Source organism: Strix uralensis, chromosome 6, assembly GCF_047716275.1.
Source record: "Strix uralensis isolate ZFMK-TIS-50842 chromosome 6, bStrUra1, whole genome shotgun sequence".
NCBI classification, from domain to species: Eukaryota; Metazoa; Chordata; class Aves; order Strigiformes; family Strigidae; genus Strix; species Strix uralensis.
In genome coordinates, this window is record NC_133977.1 from 27,624,210 (window position 1) to 27,645,384 (window position 21,175).

Genomic DNA, 21,175 nt, shown 5'->3' on the forward strand with positions numbered 1-21,175 from the left:
ACCACTGGTGTCCACTTTACCCCCTGTGCCCCCTCCACCTTGCACCCCCATCTGCAGAGATGCACCACTCTGGGCTGGACACCAAGCAGCTGCTCCCTCAAAGCGCCTCTACACCTTGTGCTATGCTTTTATTTTGTCTCAAGCAGCACTTTGACAAGTCTCAGCACTCCCTCTGCTGCACCTGAACCCACCTCCTGCCCCAGGGAGGCACCACCAGCAGATAACTAACCCCACCGCCAACTGGGGGCTGCTGGGAAGGGGACAGCCCGGCCCTGCGCAGAACCAGGCACAGCCCTGCAAGCAGGAGCAGTTCCAGCAGGGAAGCTGGAGAGAGCGGGTGGGAAAGCAGCACCGCTCTGCATGGCTGCAGACCCCCCTGAAAGAGGCCAGCAGGACAAGTACCCCCCACCCAGGGGTCAGCTCCTGCCTCCCAACACCAGCAAGGAAGGGCTGGCTTCATTTCAGGCTCAGGGCTGTGTTTGCAAGAAGGGGTTCTGTGCTGCTACCCAGGAGGGGATCCCCTACAGCACAGCTGGAAGGAGGGAGGGGTTCCTGCCCCAGCAGCATTAAAACAGGGCCCCAGGATAGTTTAGGGCAGCAGAGAGCAGCCAGCAGCAGGAAGGCAGCTGCAGCCCTCCCATGCGAGCAATGCTGGCACAGTCAAGTTAGTGCTGAGGTTACTTTTCAGTTAATGGCCCTTGTTAAATTAAAACAGAAAGGAAATGCAGCTCTATTCAGTCTCAGAGAGGTCCTAGGCCCCAGGTGAGTCAGGGTAAGGCCCAACGTGCTCTTGTACATGCAAACAGCTGGGGAGGCACCGAGGGCCTGGGGAGCAGGGAAGGGGCTGCCTTCATGCTACTGGGAGGCTGCACATTCAGCTGTGCCACGCCCATGCAAGAGACCATCCCAGCTCCAGTTGCTCTTTGCTGCGGGGCTGGTGTGGCCCTCCCTGGAGCATGAAATCCAGCCCCCCGCTACTGCAGCGGGCAGCCGCATCCCGGGTGTACGTCTGAGCATGCAGAGATGTCCCCACATGGCCCTCCCCTCCAGGCAGGCTCTGCCCTTGTGCCCCAGTTCCAGCAATGGTGGGACATGGCTGTGGGAGCTCGGGCTAAGTTCACGCCCTGGGCTGCTGCTTGCTTTGGTTAGTGTGTGCTCAGCCTCCTCCCACACTGTCTTGAGCTCTCCAGGAGCATCAGCAATTTGCTGCACTGATTTTAGACAGGTACTAGGGCTGAGGTGTCAGTGTGTGTGTGGTGGCTCGCTTACAGCCCCCAGGAAGATGACTTGTCCCTAGCGAGGGGCTCTTGTTGTCAGTGTCCAGGCCAGGACCCCAGGGCATCCACATGGGAGGCCGGAGCCGCTCCTCACGTCACAGCAGGATCCCACCTCCGCTGACATGTGTCATCTCCTAGGACATGCTGCAGTTTGATGGCTTTGAACCGTGCGCCTGGAACGGGAAGAAGCACACGGTGAGCAAGGGAAGACGGGCTTCTTCCTCTGTCCTACAAGGGGGCACATCCAGTGCTCAAGCCCTCAGGGCTGTGTGCTCAGCAGTGATGCTGAGCTGCCCTCCTGGTGAGAAAAGTGACCCTAGACTGAGCCCAGAGGAAGCAGAACCCAGGGAAGACCCCACCATGACAGAACCAGGTTGGGATCAGCCCCACCACCGTGCAGAGCCTACAGCCAGCCTCACTCACCTGCCGCTGCGCCTGCTGGTACTCGGCTTCGCTCGCTGACAGTGCCTGGGCCAGTGCCAGATCCTCCTCCTCCTGCGTGCTGCTGGGGACAGCGGTGCATTGTGTGCCTTGGCCCCCCCGGGCTCACCAGCCCAGCGCTCAGAGCCCTTCAGGGTGGCAGGATCTCCCGTCACTGCAACCCTCCAGGACAGCTAAGGGCAGGGGGCAACCGAGGATCACCCTCAACAGGCCAGGGGCTGGGGAGGGACCAGAGGGTCCAGCTGGGGCTGGCAGCTAGCACCCTGGGCCAAGGAGAACCACATTAACTCTAGTTACGGGTGTCCTCTGTGACCCACCTCTGTCATGCCCTAGCCACGCTCATTAGCTGACAAAGTGGTCAGACAATAGTTTGCCCTACTCTGTGCTGTCAGTCACTGTCCCCTCCCAGCCCCCCGGAGGGCTTGCTCACTGAACAGAGCTCCGTGATCACTCTGGACTCTTCCTTTCCTCCCATCAGCCACAGAGAGGCATCATCCAGAGCCACGTGCTGAGAGGAATGTCATCCCGGAGCCACATGATGCTGCACCGGGCACCTCTCACACACAGGACTGGGGCATGACACCACGTGTCCCTGGACCATACCTGGGTGGCTGTGCTGAGCTGCGTGCTGACTCTGCCAGGGACATCTCCAAAGCTCGCTGCAGTGCCTCCTCCTCACTCTGAAACAAAACATCTTGTCACCAGCTTGGCTGAGGTGGCAGGAGGCAGCCCTGAGGGACACATGGCAGGTACATTCTTGCCTGGTCGAAGGCAAGTGCATCTCCCCTCTCTAAGACCAGACACAGCCCAGGTGAAGGCCTTGGGCTCAGGACAGACCTGCAGCTCTCTCTCCCCGTGCCCGAGGGCTTGCAGCCCTGCCTGCCAGTGCAGGGATCATGCTAAGAATACCAGTGGGAAGCAGCTTCCAGCCTCCTCCTCCACCCTTGGCTTGCAGAACAGAAAGAACACCCAGGGAAAATGGCCAGTGCACTTCGTCCCTCTGGGGAAAGCTGAGCACTATGCACAGCCACGAGCTGCCATTCGCAGGCACCAGAGCAAACTCTGATGCCCCACTGAGCATCCAGGATACCCGCTTGCCAGGGAAGGCGCAGCTGGGGAGCACCACAGTCACCTACAGAGCATGGGTTGCAAAGCAGTTGCTGCAGTAGCTCCCCAGGGCACAGGAACCACCCAAACCCACCCCAAATGCCTAGGCCAGGCCACTCACCAGCCCATTCTGCAGCATGACAGCTGGAGGGGTGGTGCTGTGAGTCTGCAACACAGCTGCTCTGCCTCCTCTGTGAACAGGAGAAGCTGGGTTACTGTCAAGGCAGGGAGCCCTGGTACGAGTGCACAGCCCTGCTGATGCACAAGAAGCAGGGAGCTGTCGCTCCGGCATCCCACAGGGAGCTAAGCTGAGCCTGGTCACGCCCACCTCAGAATTACGAGCTGGCCAACACCTTACCTGGCAGGGGCGGGAGAAGAGGGGCTGTCTGCTGGCCGGGCAGCTCCACTGCTCGATGCGGTGACTGTTTTGGAGGAGGATGCCTGGGCTCTTGCAACTGCAGCGTGCCTAGGACAGACAGGACAGAACTGCTGCACCATCATGGGCCATCCCTGGGCACTGGATACCCAGGGAGGCGAAGCTGGATAAGACGCCTCTCTGGCATCCAGTTCCCTCTCTTCCTGCTAACAGCACCCGTGCTGTGGCTCAGCTAGGCCCAAGAGTTTCAAGTGCCATTTTTCTCCTCAAAACACTGTACCAGGATAGGCAGAAGCCATCAGCTACAGAATAAGGGACTGGGCAGAAAAACAAGAACAAAACAGCCTGCAGGCAGTACCAGTGGCTTTTGCTGCAGGAAGGAGAGACTGTATACAGCTGTGCTGACTCTACAAACCTTAATGCTGATGGAGGATACCCCAGCGCACAGGGCAGGGAGTGCGAGAATGCAGCAGTCCCAGACAACGGGCCAGGAGGAGCTGGGCTTCTTCCCTGTCACCTGTCTGGCAAGCACAGCCCCATCCCTGCCAGCCCGTCTATCCCCAGGCCCTCACCCTGCTTTGGAAAGAGGACGCCCTGCCCCACTGCAGTCATGGTCCAGGGGATGCCGGTGCTTGAGGCAGTAGTTCTTGTGGCACTGGTCGCAGATCACCTTCATCATCTCCTTCTGCTTGCAGCCAGGCTTCAAACACTTGTTGGTGAAGATCTGAAAGACGACATGGCGGTGGTGAAAAGGAACATGCCCTGCAGGGCCGGGGCTGTCCCTTCCCTCCATGCCAGGCCCTGCGCACTGATCAGCTTTCTCTATCACAGCCTCTTCCATGGGGCTCTGGTCTTTGTATCTGAATACTAGTTTTCTTTAGATGGTTTATTAGTAATCCAGTAGTGCTTCAGTCTCCATAGACAAGGGCCTCCATGATCACAGAATGCACAGCAGGAGAGAGACTGCCTCACCCAGGGACTCCTGCCTGCCCTGCCAGGGCATTGGGGACAGCCCAGAGCCCTCCAGCTGCTGCTGGGCTGGATTCCTGCAGGGCCAGCTCCCTGCAGCCATTTCCTCTCCTAGCAAGACCAGGCAGCTAATTGCTGAATGCATTTTCCTGATGGCAGCCTGCAGTTTCCCATCCCCATCTCCCAGGTGGCTGCCCAGCCCCACTCCACCACCACCTCAGCCCCCAAATCACACCACAAAGCCCTGCAGATGCGCACACCTCCAGCTCAGCGACCCTTCCTGCCCTTGGCCTGCGCAAACAGAGATGGCACCAGGCAGGGACGAGTCATGTGGTGTTTCATCCCACCCCCAGGCTTCAGCAGGGACCCAGTGGAGCTCAGCAGCGAGATGGAGAGTGCCGGGTTCCTACCTTGCGCTTGCGCTGTGCAGGGTCAGACTTGCAGTCACGGTCAATGTGCTCACCCACCACGACATCGGGCATCTCCCCCCGCCTCACGGGGACTGGGGTGTTGCAGAGGGGACACACAGGGACCTGCACATCCTGTAGTGATAAGAAAAGGGGTCTGGGAGCACACAGCTGGGCAACCTTGAGTGCTGTGCGGCTATCTCTCTCCCCCTGTCAGGATCTGCCTGCCATGGCTTCCGCAGTGTCACCTGCGGTTTGAGGTCCTGCTCACCATCCTCCAAACAGCTTGCTGTTTGTGACCCAGCAGGTGCAACAGGCACAGACACACACTCTGGGAAGGGAAGAGAGCAGCGCTGGGGGATGCCCAGACCATTTCACCCAGTGGCAGAGGGTGTGTTGGAAGTCTGTGGCACTGAGACACAGACCCTGGCTTCCAGGGACACCTCCAGACTCGGCACACATCCCAAGGGGGATTGCCCAAGTGACCAAAAAAGTCACAAATTATTCTGATCCCTGGCTGGGAAAGCTCAGCAGCTCCGTGTGGGAGCCTGGATTAGACCTCCTCTCTGTGCTTACCTTCTTGTAGGCAGAGGTGCAGTCGTGCTGGGCGTAAGCGATGTGGTCGGTGCAGAAGATCTGCTCGCAGGCATCGCACTTCAGAGGGAGGAAGTCTGGGAGCAGGGAGACGCAGCAGGCAGAGCGTTGAGGTCAGTGCTGCCCGCCTGCGGCCCAGGGGCCTCCCCGACTTCCCAAAGGCACAGCCCTGACCCGCAGCAAAGCCAGGGCCGCTCCTCTCTTCCCCCAGCTCCCAGCACGGAAACAAAAGGGTCCATAGCTATGTCTTCAGAAATACCTGGGGGCTCCTTCGCAAAACGTGCCCTCCCCGGGTTCAGGAGTAGCATCCTGAAATCACTGCGGGCTCCCTGGGGGCTGCCGGCCTCACGCCAGAGGTGAGCGATACTGCCACATCCACCGCGAGGTTCACCCGCCCGGGATAACCCCCCCCCTCGCTGCCGTGCGCCCCGGGGGAAGGACGGGCCCGCGGAGAAGCCCCCGCGGCACCGCCGTGTCCCACCTCCCCAGCCCGCGGCACCAAGGGCCGGCAGGCGGGGTGCCTGCCTGGTCCCTGCCCCACCGCCCCCCCACCAAGAGCCGTTCCCCGCGCTGCCGTGTGGCTGCTCCCCCGGGAAGAGCTGTGTGCCCGGGCACGGCCAGCCGGCGGCAGCCCCGGGCTACCGGCAGCCAGCTCCGCCCCGACGGGACACCCGCGGGCAGAGGGAAGGACCAGAGGCCGCGGCCGCCCCGCGCCCCTCCGCCAAGGGCAGCCCGGGCGGCACGACCCGGCCTTCACCCCCCCGCCACCCCGGGAGGCGCCCGGCCCCCGCCTCCCCCCTCCCGACCGCAGAGGCCGCTCGGCGCCGCATAGGCCTGGGCCTGCGGCCGCCTCGCCCGGCCGGGAGCAGGACCCGGCCGCCCGGTACCCCCCGCCCCGCCGGTGCCGCCCCTCACCCAGGCGCTGGCAGGCGGGCCAGGAGCAGTGGGCGCCCAGGTCCGGGAACTCCATGGCGGCCGCCGCGCCCCGTCCCTCCCCTCACTCCTACCGGCACCGGCTCGCGCCGCGCCCGCTTCCGGCACGGCGTCACGCGGCGAGGGGCGGGGCCAGCCCCGGCCACGCCCGCCCCCCCACCCGCGGCGGCCCTCACCCGCCCGCCGCTCCGGGCCCGGCCCGCCCGGTTCCCGCCGGCAGCCCGGGGGGAGGTGCTGCCCAACGGCCGGCTCCGGAGGGGGGAAGGCTCAGGGGAAGGGGGAGCCCCGGAGGGGGCGGGCGGAGGCGCCATGCCGGCCCTGCCCCGCCAGCACGGGGTGACACTGCCCCGAGGGGGCAGCTTAAACTCGGGGAGCTTCCCCCCGTCCTTCCCCAGCCCCGAAACGCGGATCCTCTGCGGTGTGACAGAGCTCCCGGCTCTCCTGAAGCCACCTCAGAGCCCTCCGGCGCCGTGCCGCGATGGCCGACCGAGGGGGGCAGGGGCGCGGGCGGCGGGAGAGGCCACGGCAGGAAGAAACGGGAGTACTGAACAGGGCCAGGAGCAAACTTCATTGATTGCAAAAAACTCCACAGCCACCCAGTAGCAGAAATCAAATCAGACAGGGAAAAACCAGGCATCGCCCGACACCCCGCGCCAGCAGTGACACGGCAGATGGTTAACGGTTGGCAGAAGGGGCCTCTTCGCCGCACGGCGCCCGCCTGCTTTTGTCCCCTCCCCTCCACAGACCCCCTTCCCTCTGCTAGCCCCCGAGAGCCACGTCTGACTGGTGCACCCCATCCCTCCCCACAAACGAAACCAATGAAAGTTAAAATTATTTACACTTTTAGCCATTTAAAAACCCAATAAAATAAGATTGCGTATGTCCTACTGGGGATGTGGGTATTAGCAGCAGCTACAGCTAGCTTGGTACTCTGCGTGCAAAACGAAAGACGAACAGAAGACAGACCAAAATACTGCACCATTACTAGGAAGCGTTTGCTGGGGTTGGTGTTTCGATTGTGGTGTAAGGCTTCTAGGAGCCGGCTCCTCCCCGGCCGCAGGCAGGGGTGTCTCCCGCTCAGCCAGCGAAGGCCAGGCTCTAGAAGGATGGAAAGGATTCGTTATTCCAGACACAGCACATTAACACTGACGCATTTCCATCCCAGTCAACACAAACATCTAAAATCCCACTGCACGTTCACCGTGTGAGTTCTTCCTTCTTTCCAGTGACGATGGAGGAAAAGGGGGTGCAGGAAGAAGACCTAAGACATAGATGCTGCTGTCATCACTGCCTCCTCCTCATCTCCTTGCTTTGGCAGCTCAGCGAGCGTGGGAGAGGGGGGAGCCGGAGCAGCAGGAGACTCTTGTGCCTCCTGCTCCTCTCCAAGCCCCAGCTCTACATCCATTTGCTCCAGCTCCCCCTGATCCAGTAGCTCAAAGTCATCTGCTTCCTCCTCATCCTCTGGTGAAGCTGCTGTCTCTGTCTCCACCACTTCGCTCTCTGACAGCTGTGCTTGGAAGCTCAGCTTCTCTTCGGGCTCGGCGGGGAGGAACTCGGAGAGGGAAGGCCCCTCGCTGGCCTCCGAGGACCGCAGCAGGGCAGAGAGGGTGTTCTGCACTGCCGTGGTAATGGCAGTGGTGACGATCTCCTCGCTCAGCGTGTCAATGCAGATGCCCAGGCCCGGGGCAGGGACAGTCTTTGGCTCTGCGCTGCCTCCTGCCGCTTGCCCGCTCCCATTGAAGTGCGTATTTACAAAATGGAGAGGAGACGCTAGGCGAAGGATGGAGAGGTCAGAGTCCGCGGCCTCCTTCTCTGCCGAGTCCAGCTCACGGGCAGCATGGGCAAGCTCAGGACCCAGAGGCACACCAAATGCATCTTCATCGCTCTGTGGTCCCAGGTCTCTGGAATGATATTCTTCCACGGAGGGAAACTCTGCCAGGTCCTTGGAAAACGACTCCTCCGGCTCGCTGTGCAGGCTCTGCTGATCCAGGTCTGAAAGGCACCAGCATTAAGGCGCAGGTCCCCTCACCTCGAGCCAGGGCCTGGACACCTCCCACCCACCGCCCCCAGCTGACACACCAGAGCTCACTTTTGGGCAACCTCCCAGCTCTGGGAGTGCAGCAGGACAGGATCTGCCATTATTCCCTTCTCCCAGTGGCACAGCCCACGTGGAATGTCCCTTTTCTCATCCTGTTCTATGTGCTCTGTGCTCAGGACTTCCTTCTCCAGCTCATGCTCTCTGCATCTAGAGCCCTCCAGTAAAACCCACGGGGTCAGGGAAACTGTGCTTACAGCACGTCACCTACCCGTTCCTCCCCAGACACTCAAGTGACCACATCCGAGTGGTCACCTTCCCATTCCTCTCCACTAACCAGTCTTTCTCTGAGCTGATGAGTCTGACAGGGTGGGGTGTCCGACGCGTTTCACCCAGCATCATATATCTGGGCGTGTGACTACACCATGCAATTATTTCTGTGGGACTTTGTGGATGGCCTTGCTCCCTTGCTGGAGTGCCAAGAGAGCACTGCCTTGTGGGGCTGTAATCTGACACAGATTACTCAGGGCCAGCTCATGAAGCCAAGGCACGCTGTGCTGCTATTACTGCTTCCTCCTTTCAGTGCTCTTTCCCCTGCAACTAGCTAGGTTCTCTCCCGGTGTTTGGAGGGACAGCTGTTCTGGGAAAAAACACTCAGGGTCAGGAAGGCAGCAGTGTCCCATCACGTACCTTCAGAAACATCCGTCAGCTGTGGGGTGGTAGCCCTTGAGACAGAAAAGCCCCCGCTCTCCAGGATGGAAGCTTCCTCATCAGAGAGCTCAGAATCTGTGATTGACAGAGCCAGGGCAGTCTTCTTCACATCCACCTGCATGGGATGAAGGCAGAGGGACAAACTCCTGGGTGTCTGACTACCAGTGCTGCGTACAGGCACCTCTGCACAAACCAGAGCTTCCAGGCACAAGTCCTTGCAGGAGAGACTCTGCACAGGGACAGCAGGAAAGCAGGAGGGGGCTGGGCAAGGTGCTGACTGCACTGCCAGGGAAGGACAGTCTCAGCTCAATGGCTTTCCTGCAATAATGCACTGCCTGAAGCTTTCCCTGCCCTATGAAGAACCCAAAAGAGCCAGCACAAGATGGGATCAGCCTGTAGGAGTCTCAGAAGGCTTTGATCCTTCTTCCTCTCCTGGGATCACCAAGGAGCAAAACACCCCTTCCCTTTTGCTTTCACGCTGGGCCCAGTGAAGCCTCCTACAAGGAGCAGCGGTTCAAGTATCTGCATTCCTTTGGGAGCCGAAGCTTCCCATCTCACAGCCCACCTGCATGCCCAGAGCTCCTTGTGAAGGAAGATACTTGGTCCGTTTCTGTGGTGCACATACAGAAAGGTCCCACCCGGTCTGACCGAGAGCAGGGAACTGTGCAAGAGACACCAGTGCTGCTCATCTCCCTTTTCCAGTGGTGAGGAGCCTCTGCACATTACACCACGAGAGTTGATTTCCTTGGGAGACACTCGCATTCTCCGAGCATGAGGTGTAACCACCAAATCAATGCTGCAGGTCAGCAGGAGGCTGGAGCACAGCTCGCCCTGTCCTGCTCCTGCATCATCAGCCCTGTGGCACTGAATTCTCAATACCCAGGCTGGAGACAACAGCATTCATCAAACAAATACCCTTCTCCCCTTGGAATTCTGCAAAGAAGTGACTTGTTGCTCTGCTGTTTGTTATCAATGCAGCTGTACTCAGAACACCCCCTGACACTCAAGCCGCTACAGACCAGACAGGAGGGACTGGTTTCTGCTCAGCTCTTACCACTGGGGAGAAGCCCGACAGCTCTGCCTCACTCTCGCTCTCTGTCTCTGCTGTTGGCTCATCACCTGCTGCAGGCTCACTCTTTCCTTGTCGCTCTATGAAGAAGAGAAGAAAGGCTTTATATGAGGCTGAAGGAATTTTATGCCTTTATACATCACTTTCCCACTACTTCTACTACCCCGTGAAACTTCACAGGTTTCCCAGAAGCCCAAGGTTCCTGGCAACAACTAATCTGTTGCTCTCATCTGCTGTTCCCAGGATCCCCTGCCCAGTTGCTCTCCCCATAACCCTCAAGTTTCAGCCTGTTTTCCCCTGCTCCGCTGCAGCCTTTCACCACACGGTGCTGGCACATGTGCGCTCCCACTGTCCCTTTGCTAGGGCTCCACCCTGGGAGTACGGCACAGCAGAAGTTAGAGAGAAGGTGGGTCCTTACTCTTCTTCTCATGCTTGTGGTGCAGGGTCTCTGCCTTCATACTATAGTCCAGTTTCATCAGGACAGGCTCCAAACGCGTGTACATCCTCTGGATCAGCTCATGGTAGACCACCAGAGGCCAGAGCAGAATGCTGAGCACTGCAGACACAGGACGCGGGGAGTGTGAGAGACAGACCGAGCCCAACCCAGCCCTTCACGGGGCACCAGCAAGAAAGTCTGCATCAAGGGAAGCGCAGTTGAATGGCATTTGTTTTCCCATCTGATTCTGCCTAAAATCCTCATCCATGGCTATTCTTACTCATTTCAAAGCTGCTTGATTAACCAGGTTTTCCTAACAGATCTCTGTTAGGATGCAGATTTATGTTAAGATGAAGCGTAAGCCCTCCTCTTCAGCCACTGCATCCCAGCCCCAACATGCAACAGAGGCTCTGAAATGAGGTTATTAAAACGAAAAATCACCAAAACTTTTATAAGGGTAGCAGCATAGAGCTCATATGTAGATGTACTAGCAGCAAACCACCTGAACAGTCTTCAGAGTTAGCAGGGACTCACGATGCAGCGAAAAAGGTCTTATTTACTAGACATGCAGCTGCTTTAACAACTCTCTCGATATGGGTTTGCCCACTCTAGAAACTGAGAGCTTTCTTCTTCCCCTGAGTCTCACCAGCACAGCCCCAGCCATGGGTAGCAGAGGAAAGCAACGTTTTAGCGACGGCTCCCTCTCCTGACCTCGCAGTTGTACTGCATGCACGCACTTGCAGCAACTGACTTCGCGGAGCACGTTGCCTGTATTGATTAATCACCTAACACAGATCCCCTCAAGAAAACCACAAATATGCTTCTACCAGTGTATCAACAGCACAGTTAGGTCATGTTTCAGCTTAAGTCAGACAAGAAAGCTGCTTATACTCACAAATGATGTAGGAGATCATTATGCCTGGAACATAGTGTCCAACTACAGCCAGAATCAGGCAGCCTGAACAGACACTCATGCAGAACTGAAGGAAGAGAGAGGAACAAACAGAAGTGACAAGAGGCAGAGATACATCTATGCAACCAGTGCAGGAAACCCAGTTAGAGCAAAATGAGGGATGCTCCTAACAAAGTCAGTACACCAGCTTTGCCCTGAGTACATTCAGATGCTGACAATCACAGCTTGGTTTGGTTAAGCTGTAAGCATTAGAGGTTCAAGCGCAGGAAGACCAAGGTAACCCAATACTCCAATAAAATGAATCAAAACTTTATTGGATAGTTCTTTATGAAGTAAATTATGATCCTTGCGGCTAGGATGGGATATTGCAAGTTGCCATTTTAATACATCTCTCCTGCAGAGCTCAGCACTTTAAAAGAAGCCCGCACTGTCCCGATGGAGACAGGAAGCTCTTACAGAGTGCCCAGATGCTGTGCCACTGCTACGCCATAAACCAGCTGGCAGAAGCATTAGCAGAACCCACGCTCCCACCAGACCAGGACCTTCCTCCTCTGCAAAAAGTGGAAGCCCTGATGGCTTGTCCTACATTCTCCTGGGGAGGAGGAGAAGTGAGAACAGACACCCTGCAAGCCAGGGCATGGGTTCAGATATCAACTAAATCCAGCGATGAAGAGTTCCATTCATAATGGAAAGGGTCTACAAGAGCTAGGGCCCTCTGAGGGCTTTGCTCCCAATGAATTCACGCTTTATGGGCATCTTGGTCCTGGTCTCCTACTCCCTGTAGTTGGGATAGTGTTTTTAACAGAAGACTAATCAGCAGTGATAGAAACCCACTCCTTTTAGCGCACTGGATCCCAGCAAGCCTGATACCAGCCACTGGGAGTGTCTGTCCTATATTTTGTGATGCAAAGGCAGCTCCTGTCTACAAACCCTTTCCAAACAACACACGTCACAGCCATCAGAACATGGTTAATGACAAGTTTCCATGCACTCAGAAACACCGCTGCATTTGGACTTGGCTACCTACTATCCTGGCTAGCAAAATAGGTAGGACCAGCTTAAGAATGGAGCCTGTGAAAGGGGCAGAGACTGTAGGGTTCCCCTTTTTTCTCCCCACTCCCAATCTAAGAGCTTCCTTTGCATGCTAAGAAATAAAACTAAGTATAGCTAGCCATTCACAGAAGGGGTTAAGTTCAGCTCAAGTTTACAAATACTGGAAGCCAACGGCTCATTATTTAAGCTTCCCAAGGCATAGAGTCTGAAAGAAATGAACAGCAAATGTTAAACAGGGACAGCAAATGTAAAAATATTGATTTTACATTCTTCCATCTCCTAGGCCACTAGTAATGGAAAGAAAAGCCCCTGCACAGAAGAGTAGGTATCTCCAGCTTACCTTGGCAGGATTTTGCCTCTTGTACTGTAGCAGTTCCTGCAGGTACAGCCTGAAGGTGACCCAGCTCTCTGCCAGACAGTGGCACAGCTCAGGGACACTGAGCAGGTGAGGTTGTGCCCCTGAAGTCACCCCCTCACTAGAGACAGACAAGAGCAAGAAGACAATCTTTGAACATGGTCTGTTTTGTTGTGGGGGGAACAGCTGCACTGGGAAGCAGAGATCCCTACCAAAGGCTTGACAATACTGACCGCCTCTTCAACTGAACTATGGAAGATGCTTGATTTGGAGATACTTTTTTACTTTAATCAGGAAGAGCGCCAAGAGACACCTGAGCCAAACAGCAGCAGCAGACACCATGCCACAGCATCCCCATGCCACAGGCCCAAGATGCAAAGCGGTTTGCTCAAAGCCACGCAGACAGAAGCACTGGAGGTGGAACTAGTTATGTGGCCTCCTCTGGCACCAAGTCCGAGGTAACCAGAGTGTGGTACTCAGACCTATAACCGTGGGCAAGCGCAGGATGCAAGCCACGCCACCACAGACAGAACGCACGGCCTGCAAAAGTCAGTCTCGGGATTTCCTTATCTCTGGAGGATTCTTAAAATAGTCCAAGAAAGAAACCCAACAGTTCCTAACAACAGAAGCACTCAAGCTTTATTGCTACTGAAAGAACACTAGCTTTCCCCAGAGTCTCAAACTGTGGCTCCTGAGCTGATAAGCAGTTCCCAGTGCAGGAGAAACTGCTACCAGTGCTTCACAGCAGGAGCCATGCAGTCTATTGACAACAGCAAAAAGGGCAGGTGAGATCACCACACTAAATTAAGGCTTCCCCACTCTCGCCTCTCACACATCACAAGGAACACATATCAGTGAGCTTACCTCTCCCCTCCTGGCTCCTCTGATGGCTGTGCTGTAGAGAGAACACAGCACATTAGTCAGCCAAGTGAAAAATACAACCCGACATTTTTACCACTTGAACAGAGCAGAGCTGGAAATGCATCATCCTTAGCTTGGGATGCACCCTGGGGACCTTCTCCGTGCTCTCATGCAAGCAGGAATCACTGGCTTGGAGTTTGAGCTGTGCAGGCTTCAGTGAAGCATGCCTGGAGACTTGGAGCAGCCCGAGTACTGGTCTCAGAGTGCCCCAGAACACCTTGCAACCTGTATTGACAAACACGTGGCGTGACACTCCTATCCAAGGTGCACCCTGCTGCTAGCATGTGGGCTCTCTGCTGCAGGGATCGTACAGCTTGCCCCAGCGTCCTGTGCGTCTGGGCAGTGCCATCCCCAGGGCAGCCACCAAGCCCTTGTCGTTCACCGAGGGCTGCCAGCACAGTCCCTGAGCTGGACAAAGTTTCAGCTCCCACGTCGGAGCTCAACATGGCACTAGCAGGTTTGAGCTGCATTTCCCACTGACCAGCCCACACCACAGTCCCTGGCAGGATGCTGTGTACAAATGCCAGAGACGTCCCTGCCATCTCTATCCTTTCCCACAGAATTAAGTAACAAATAGCAGTCTTGTGTATAATTATCTAATTTTAGGGCTCTCATGTCCTCTGACAGCCCTTTGTGCCAGGCACAGATATAACTACACTCCTAAGGTCTGGCAGTCTGGATAAGAGCAAGGGAAAGCTTCTCCCATTTTTGTCTCTGCACCCAACCCAGTGATGATCAAACAGGGACTTACTCCAAGCAGTACTGACGGGAGGAGCAGTGTTTCAATGGCAGAGGTCACATATAATTATGCTCTGCCTTCAGATACATAGAGGAAAAAACCCCAAATATTTCTATGACAACTGGAACTCATGAGCCTGGCTGCCCTTGGGTGTCCTGGCTAGCTGACTAGTGTCTGGGGATGTACAGGGCGCAACCAAAGCTCCTGCAGCAACAGTCTTTGTAAGTCTCCTGTGTTCAACATGCCCTGATCATGCTGTAAAGGCCCTCTGAGGTCTACCCTCCTTGACCTGTCAGCCTGATGTCCTAAAGCTGGTAGGGACAGATCTTTGATGCTGTCTGGCCACCACCAAACTTGGTTCAGGCCATCCAAGAGGTTCTAAAAATCAGTGGGACCCTATACCCCACACTGCACGTCACCACGTAAACGGGACTAAAATAAAGGTAGGGAGTTTATGTTCAAAGTTTACTTGTTGGAAACGGGCTTAAAAATGCAACATGAGCAAAAAGGGGTTTGAATCCTCCCTGAAGTCATCAGCCAGATGCAAAGCCCAAGAGTGGCAGCAACTCCGCCAGGGAAACACACAGGAGAGGTGAACATCCATCACTGCCAACGCCTAGTGAGACTTCAGACTCCAGCTGAAGCCACAGAAGAGAGCAACGGCTTGTAGCAGCCCTGCCACCGTTCTCTCAAGACTCAGGACATTGGGCCAAGTATGTCAGACTCCTCCTCCCGCTGCAGGCACTGCACCAGCCAGCTCGCACAGTGCAGTGGAGCGGGAGGCCATTCGCCCAGGGGAGGAGGTGATTCTTTGAGAGCGTGACCCAGATTTCCAGTAATCGGGCCTGACAAGGTGTCAACTGCTCTCAGACTGGGCTGCCCATCCGCTCCTCTGCCCACAAGTGTGCGGCACGGCAGCTGGGGCAGCTGGCAAGCACTGCTCACAAAGGGAGCTCAGGGTGCAAAGTGAATATTATGGATGCAACTCCACCCCCCCGGGGCAGTTGCTTCTCTCGTGCAACCGCCGTTGCTGTATTTTGTTGTTGTGCTCAGGAATCTAAAGCTGCTTAATCACAGCACGCAGAAATCCAGCTATATCTCAAAGCCTCATCTATTACCTGCACTAAATCACTAAATAAATTACATTTGGCACTGGCCCATCTGTGATGGCTGGATATACTGATTGTAACAGCTACCAAACAAGGTGCTGGGATGCTCGCCATACGCTGCTGGACAGATGTGCCAGCAACACAGTAAGTGGGATGGCATAGGAACCCCACTCCCTCTCCAACTGGCTGCAGTAATCCAAGCCATCCAAAATATGCCAGCAGAGGGAGTGAAACAATTCTCCTCAGTTGCTTCTGAAGGCTTCAGAGAGACTTTGGGGAGCTGCAGAACATTTCAGCAGGCTGCAGAGCGTTCACGTGATTTCAACTATCTGGCAAAACCCAAGCTGTCTTTAAAATCAAGAGTATCTTGCTTCCTGTAGTAGAGTAGTCTGCCTGCTGTCCATCCCAAAGCACTGCAGTCTTACAACAGCTGGAGGGACAGCCCAAACACAAAAAACCCAGAGCGTTTCTGACAAGACACGTTCACTTAAGTAAGGCTTAACTCTAGCCTGTGCTGCAATACTGTCTAGTGCTGGTACATCTAAGCCAGCAAGCAGGACACCCACAGCTGGCCTCAGATCATCAATAAGCGGCTGAAATCTTTCTGTCGGCATTTCACACCGGATTGTGGATTAATACAAACCACTTGACATACACCAGACTCTGCTGGGAGAACAGTCAGCTGCGCAAGAGTTTAGGTTACATGTTGGTACTGTCAAATTATTGCTGATGGATTCCTTGGCTCTTACAGGTTTTCAACGCTTCCCCAAGAGGCATTCTTCATCTGTGTGTAAACTTTAGCTAGAAAGCAGGGGCCCTTTTTAAGGAGTACTAGCATTCAATCGCAATGCAGGCTTTGCTAAAGCTCTTCTACACTGACCAAAACACAGCTGCCAAACAACAACGCTACAGAAAACATCCCTACTTGACACCCATTTCAGGAGAAAGCAAAGGTGCTTCCTAAGTCCTTAAACAATATTTAAGTGGAACCCCACATAAAGGTGGTTTCCTATGGAGAGAATACCCTGCGTGGGAGCTGAAAATATGCAGTCCCTTCTGACAGGGCCTAAAAAAGTTGTGCATCTCACTGCTGTTAATGTGCTCCTGATCACAGTGTGTGAGTAACTGCAAAATACACGCTGTGGTTTTAGCATTCCTTCAAAAGTGATGTTATAAGCAGTCACCCGAGACATACAGAGCTGCCACAAGCTGAGGTTTGTGTATATACGTGCTGACTCTTGAAGGTGTGGTACTGACCTACTTCCAAAATCTCCAGGAAAGGCTTACAGGAAGCACTGAGGAGGAAAGCCACAAAGCTACAGCCCCGCTTCAGTGGGAAGCGAGAGCCACACAAGAACCCCTAAGTATTCAGCAGTGCCAGTTCAACAGGAGGCCCCTCAGGAACGCAGAGCACCGCTCCTTCCTTGCGGAGGCTGAGGAAACACGCTCCAGTGGACCATGTCAAAATCAGGGCTGTGACCTAACCAGGCGCATCAGAAAGGTGCCCCTGTTCTTTGCTGTCAGCAGCAGAAAGGCAGCAAGGAGTGAAATATGGGGAAGAACACCACTGAGGAGCGGCTCAGTAGGATGTGCACTGACTTCTTGCAGAGCTGATGACATAGGATGAGCCTAACCCCTGGCGTGTTGTCTTCTTTGCTTTTTTTTTTTACTCCTCACTGCTCTGCATCACATAAATTTTCAGCATGGATTTCCTGTTTCTTCTGTGATAACACAACTTTTACAGGCCTGGTACTTGCTGGAGCGATTCTACCCCCACCTGCCTCAATGACACCATTCTGTATTGGACACCAGGCTTTTGCATTTCTGGACGTGTTTCAAGTGAGATGTTTTGGGTTGGCTTTAAACTATTCCCTTAAAAATCCAATGTGAATAAGCAGGAAATTAAATTGGCCAGTCCAGTTTGGCTGCCTAGTTACCTGAACCACACAAAGCAAACAGTTTCAAGACTACAGCTGAAACATATCTAATCTTATCAGGACTTCTGTGAAAGCACCCTTTAAGTCAGTACCCTTTTAGGTCAAATAAAGGGCACCTTACAAACACACATATAGAGGGGCTTTCATTCAGAAACCCTCCCTAGAGTAGGGGGGCAGGGATGGAGGGCCCCAAGCTGCCTTTGAACAGCAGTAGATGCAGTAGGCAGGTTTGGGTCCAGCCGTTTAATAAATTCCAGTGAAGGAGGCACTCAAAGCAGACAGCAGCCAATCCACGCCTATCATCGCTATGAGGCTATTCCTCTTGTTGCTTTTGTGTCTAATGTTGGCAGAGACCCTTCAATAAATGGGAAAGATAAGCCAAGTGATCAGACTCACTGATTAGCTGGAGACCAGATGCTGTTCAGTACAAGTACAATACACTGACTGTCCCTGCTGTCAGACCTCATCATCCACTCTGCTACCTGCCGCAAGAAGTGGCTCTCATCTGCTCTGCCTCTTTCAGGGCATAAGCCCATACTGCACTTAACTAAAACCAATACACTTCAACCTCACATTTCCTTCTCCCAGCTCAGCTGGCCATATATGCTCAGACCTGTAACGATCTTTTTGCCATGACATTTGCAGGAAAGGACACAGCAGAAACACTGCATCATCCCTGAGAAGCTAGCTGAGCCCCCTTAGTCACTCTCAAAATGAGCTACTCCTGCAACTTCTCAGCACTTGGGAACAATTCTCCTTATGCCCAGAGGATGCATCCTCATATTCTGACACAAAGAGGCAAGAGGCAGCACCAGTACCAATGCCTGCAGTTACAGTAGGAGCAGGGCTTACATGACCTATGAGAGCCAGGAAGGGACCGGCTGTGGCCACAGCCCAGCAGCTGGTAACACCAGAACTGTGTCACTAGCTACAGTGCTACTCATCACATACCTGAGAAATCAAACAGGAACCTGGGCTTCCATCTCTCCAGCAAGAGGATGCCAAGAAGGGACATGCTGAGGAGAAAGAGGGGTCTCAGGGAGGTGGAGGAAAACAACCTAGAAATCAAACAAGAAATTGTTAGGCAGGAAAAAGGCAGCAAGTTACTGCTCTTGATGAGCAAACAGATATGGCTCAGTGTACGGCAGAGCAGAAACATCTGACTGCTAGTGGCCACTGCAGCAAGCATTGTACTCTGCAGACGCCCACCCTCACCACAGCACGTTCTCAAATGGCGCCTTTGCCTACCACCAGACAGCTGACTACATGCCATCTCCCAGCGCTCTCCTCCCCTGCTCCTGAGCTCCTCCTTTGGTTGTAAAACAAGGCTAATGCTCCCTTGTACGAGTACAAGTCCCTCCAAATCCTCAAGGTGGAGGCTCTAGATAACATAAATACAGATTACTGTAGCAGAAGACTGGTAAAGAATCAGCCTATTTGCTGAAAACTTACGTCCTATCTGTCATCACAAGGTCCAGCATTACCAGCAGGTAGCATCACAACACATCCTGCACCTGCTTCTAGATGCCCATTCTTTTATCACAAACCTCTGCCCGTTTCATCAGAGCCTAGCACTGAAATGGTTTAGCTGCTCACTTGACTTTATCGTGAAACCTTTCATGTCCCTCATCGACACATTGGCTTGAGCCAAATGCCAGCTCACACAATACTACTCACACACAGTCGCGCAATCCCACCATCACAGGGTTTATCTCCCCACTCCATACAGACTCAACAGCTAAGGTCCCAGGGTGTCTCTTGTGCCAGCAGTGCCTGTCTGCACCCCTCCTTTCCTCCAAGCAAGAGCATCAGCACTTCCCTCCAGCCCAGAGGAGCTATTTCAAAGTTACGGCAGAAACAAATGCCAGGGAAATGCATTCACCCTCATCCCTCTAATGAACAATCCTTTCCAGGAAGGAAGAGCCGCTCTGCTATTTTACCTTGCTCCTCTTCAGCGAGTATTCGCCAATAACTAATCTCAAATGCACCAAACAATGATCGGAGTCAGAGAGCATCTCGCTGTGCAGCGCAGGGAAGGGCTGTGCTTCCCACCAAGCCGCAGTCAGAGGTAGAGGACTTGGAAGTGAGATCTGTCTCACTGGGCAGCACAGAACAAAAGCCACACACTTTCCATGGGTTTACAGGACCTACAACCATATAAAATCATATAAAACCTATGATGACCTAAACAACGTTTTTATCCCTTCTCATGGGACAACAATTCTGTAGCCTAATATGTCAGCTCTGGAAGAATTTCCTCCTATTCCACCTCATTTATGGATTGCAGTTGAAGGATGCTGGCTGAATCCTCCATGGGACCGTAAGTAATTCCTCCTCCTCCATGATATTTAAATCTCTCTGCTGTCCCATATTCTGGGCACCCTTTGTTCTTCTCAACCTTTTTATGCACACTCCCTTAGCCATCATCGTCTACCATCCCTGCCATCTCACGGCATGCCTCTCCCCTTCCCATTAACTTCAAAGCTCTGCTTTCAGACCTCTCCAGCTGGTAGAGGAGTCCAAAACTATTTAAGTAGCCGGTTACCGTGTACGCTTCTGATATGGATGAGGGAGCAGAATATAAGCGGCCTCTCCATGGTGACTTCAAAGGCTGTTTAGTCACATACTTTCCCCTTCTCTGACTTCAGTCTGTCCCTTCCTATTTCATGTGCAACCAAAATTTAACTCTTTCCTCAGCCAGTTTTGACCTTTTCTGCTGGGAAAGCCACTGGCTGAGAGTGTTTTTGCCAGTAAAACTGACTCACTGTTTATACAAACAAACAGGATGTTTTTCATTCCCATCCACAGCTGGGCTCTGCCACTCATGCTCCCGGCTCCTCGTGCTGCTGCCCTGTCTGAGAGGCAGAGAACGGAAGGCAGGGCACGGGGGATATGCTTGCACCCAAACCGAGAGGCCTCGGCCTTCGTGAAAAATCAGCACCCTCCAGAAAAAGATCAAGGGGCAGAAGGTCTTAAATAAAACACCCCACGGCAGTCTGCCGCTGCAGGAGGCCACGGGGCTTACCAACCGCGATTACGGGGTGAAGTGAACCGATAAAGCACATGTGCAAAAATTAACCAGAAACGTGCCTGGGCGAGCCTCCCGGTGAGCCCAGCTGCATTTTATTATCGCGGGGCAAATCCTGCCCGAGCTCTTGGCACTTTCTGCCCCCGAGGAGGGGCCTGTTTATGCTTGTCGGAGGAAAACAGCACGGCTACTCTTGGCTCAGCGCATCCCACGGCGCTGCGGGGTGCAGCCGCCCTCAGCTTTGCTGCAGAAATACGGACCGTCAGCACCCCAGAGGGGATCGCCAGCGACCCCAAAGCCTCACAAGCGGCCAAATGCCACCGCCAAGGGCAGGACGAGCAGCACCCCCAGAGCCGCCCGCCCGGCCTGCGCCGTCGCAGGCCCCGCTGCCGGCCCGGGCCCCCCCGCGGCCTACCCCCGCCCCAGCTCACCAGAGGGCCCCGCCGAGCGCGGCGGCGGTGACCAGACTGTGCAGCGGCCTCTCCCACACCAGCAGCCGCTGCGCCGCCGCCAGCGCCGCCTCCCAGCCCCGCAGCCGCTGCCGCAGCGCCGCCGCCAGCCGCGCCGCCGCCGCCGCTGCCGCCTCCTCCTCTTCCTCCTCGGCCGCCGCCGCCGCGGCTGCCTCCTCGGCCCGGCCGCTCGCCATGGCTGTGGGGTGAAAGGGAGGGGCCGCTGTCACCGCCGGCAGGGGAAGGGGAGGGGGGCGGGGGCGCCGAGCGCTGCACCGGCCCGGGCGGGCGGGACCGCCTGAGGGGGACCGGCGGC

General features: G+C 55.1%; 2 protein-coding genes across 6 annotated transcripts; both read right to left on the bottom strand.

Annotated features, from left to right (window-relative positions):
- Positions 1-109: 109 nt before the first annotated feature.
- On the bottom strand, positions 110-6,225 carry ZFAND2B (zinc finger AN1-type containing 2B). Of its 4 annotated transcripts, none has more exons than XM_074873429.1 (9): positions 6,087-6,225; positions 5,154-5,248; positions 4,581-4,712; positions 3,774-3,925; positions 3,184-3,291; positions 2,947-3,016; positions 2,322-2,398; positions 1,701-1,779; positions 110-1,450 (listed from the first exon to the last, which is right to left on the bottom strand). In XM_074873429.1, exons 1-9 carry the CDS (start codon positions 6,139-6,141, stop codon positions 1,412-1,414), a joined length of 807 nt encoding a protein of 268 aa, XP_074729530.1. In that variant the 5' UTR covers positions 6,142-6,225; the 3' UTR covers positions 110-1,411. The 4 variants fall into 4 exon arrangements, with proteins under 4 accessions (XP_074729530.1, XP_074729529.1, XP_074729532.1 ...); XM_074873428.1 differs by having other exon boundaries at positions 1,701-1,782; XM_074873431.1 differs by lacking the exon at positions 1,701-1,779.
- Positions 6,226-6,646: 421 nt separating this feature from the next.
- RETREG2 (reticulophagy regulator family member 2) lies at positions 6,647-21,171 on the bottom strand. 2 transcript variants are annotated; one of them, XR_012629498.1, is made up of 10 exons: positions 20,842-21,171; positions 18,334-18,440; positions 13,541-13,571; positions 12,662-12,797; positions 11,251-11,335; positions 10,338-10,475; positions 9,905-9,999; positions 8,830-8,965; positions 7,306-8,096; positions 6,647-7,202 (listed from the first exon to the last, which is right to left on the bottom strand). XR_012629498.1 is itself a non-coding variant. In XM_074873426.1 (9 exons), the coding sequence occupies exons 1-9, from the start codon at positions 21,054-21,056 to the stop codon at positions 7,366-7,368; spliced, it is 1,674 nt and encodes a 557-aa protein (XP_074729527.1). In that variant the 5' UTR covers positions 21,057-21,171; the 3' UTR covers positions 6,647-7,365. The 2 variants fall into 2 exon arrangements, 1 of the variants encoding a protein (XP_074729527.1); XM_074873426.1 differs by having other exon boundaries at positions 6,647-8,096.
- Positions 21,172-21,175: the final 4 nt, after the last annotated feature.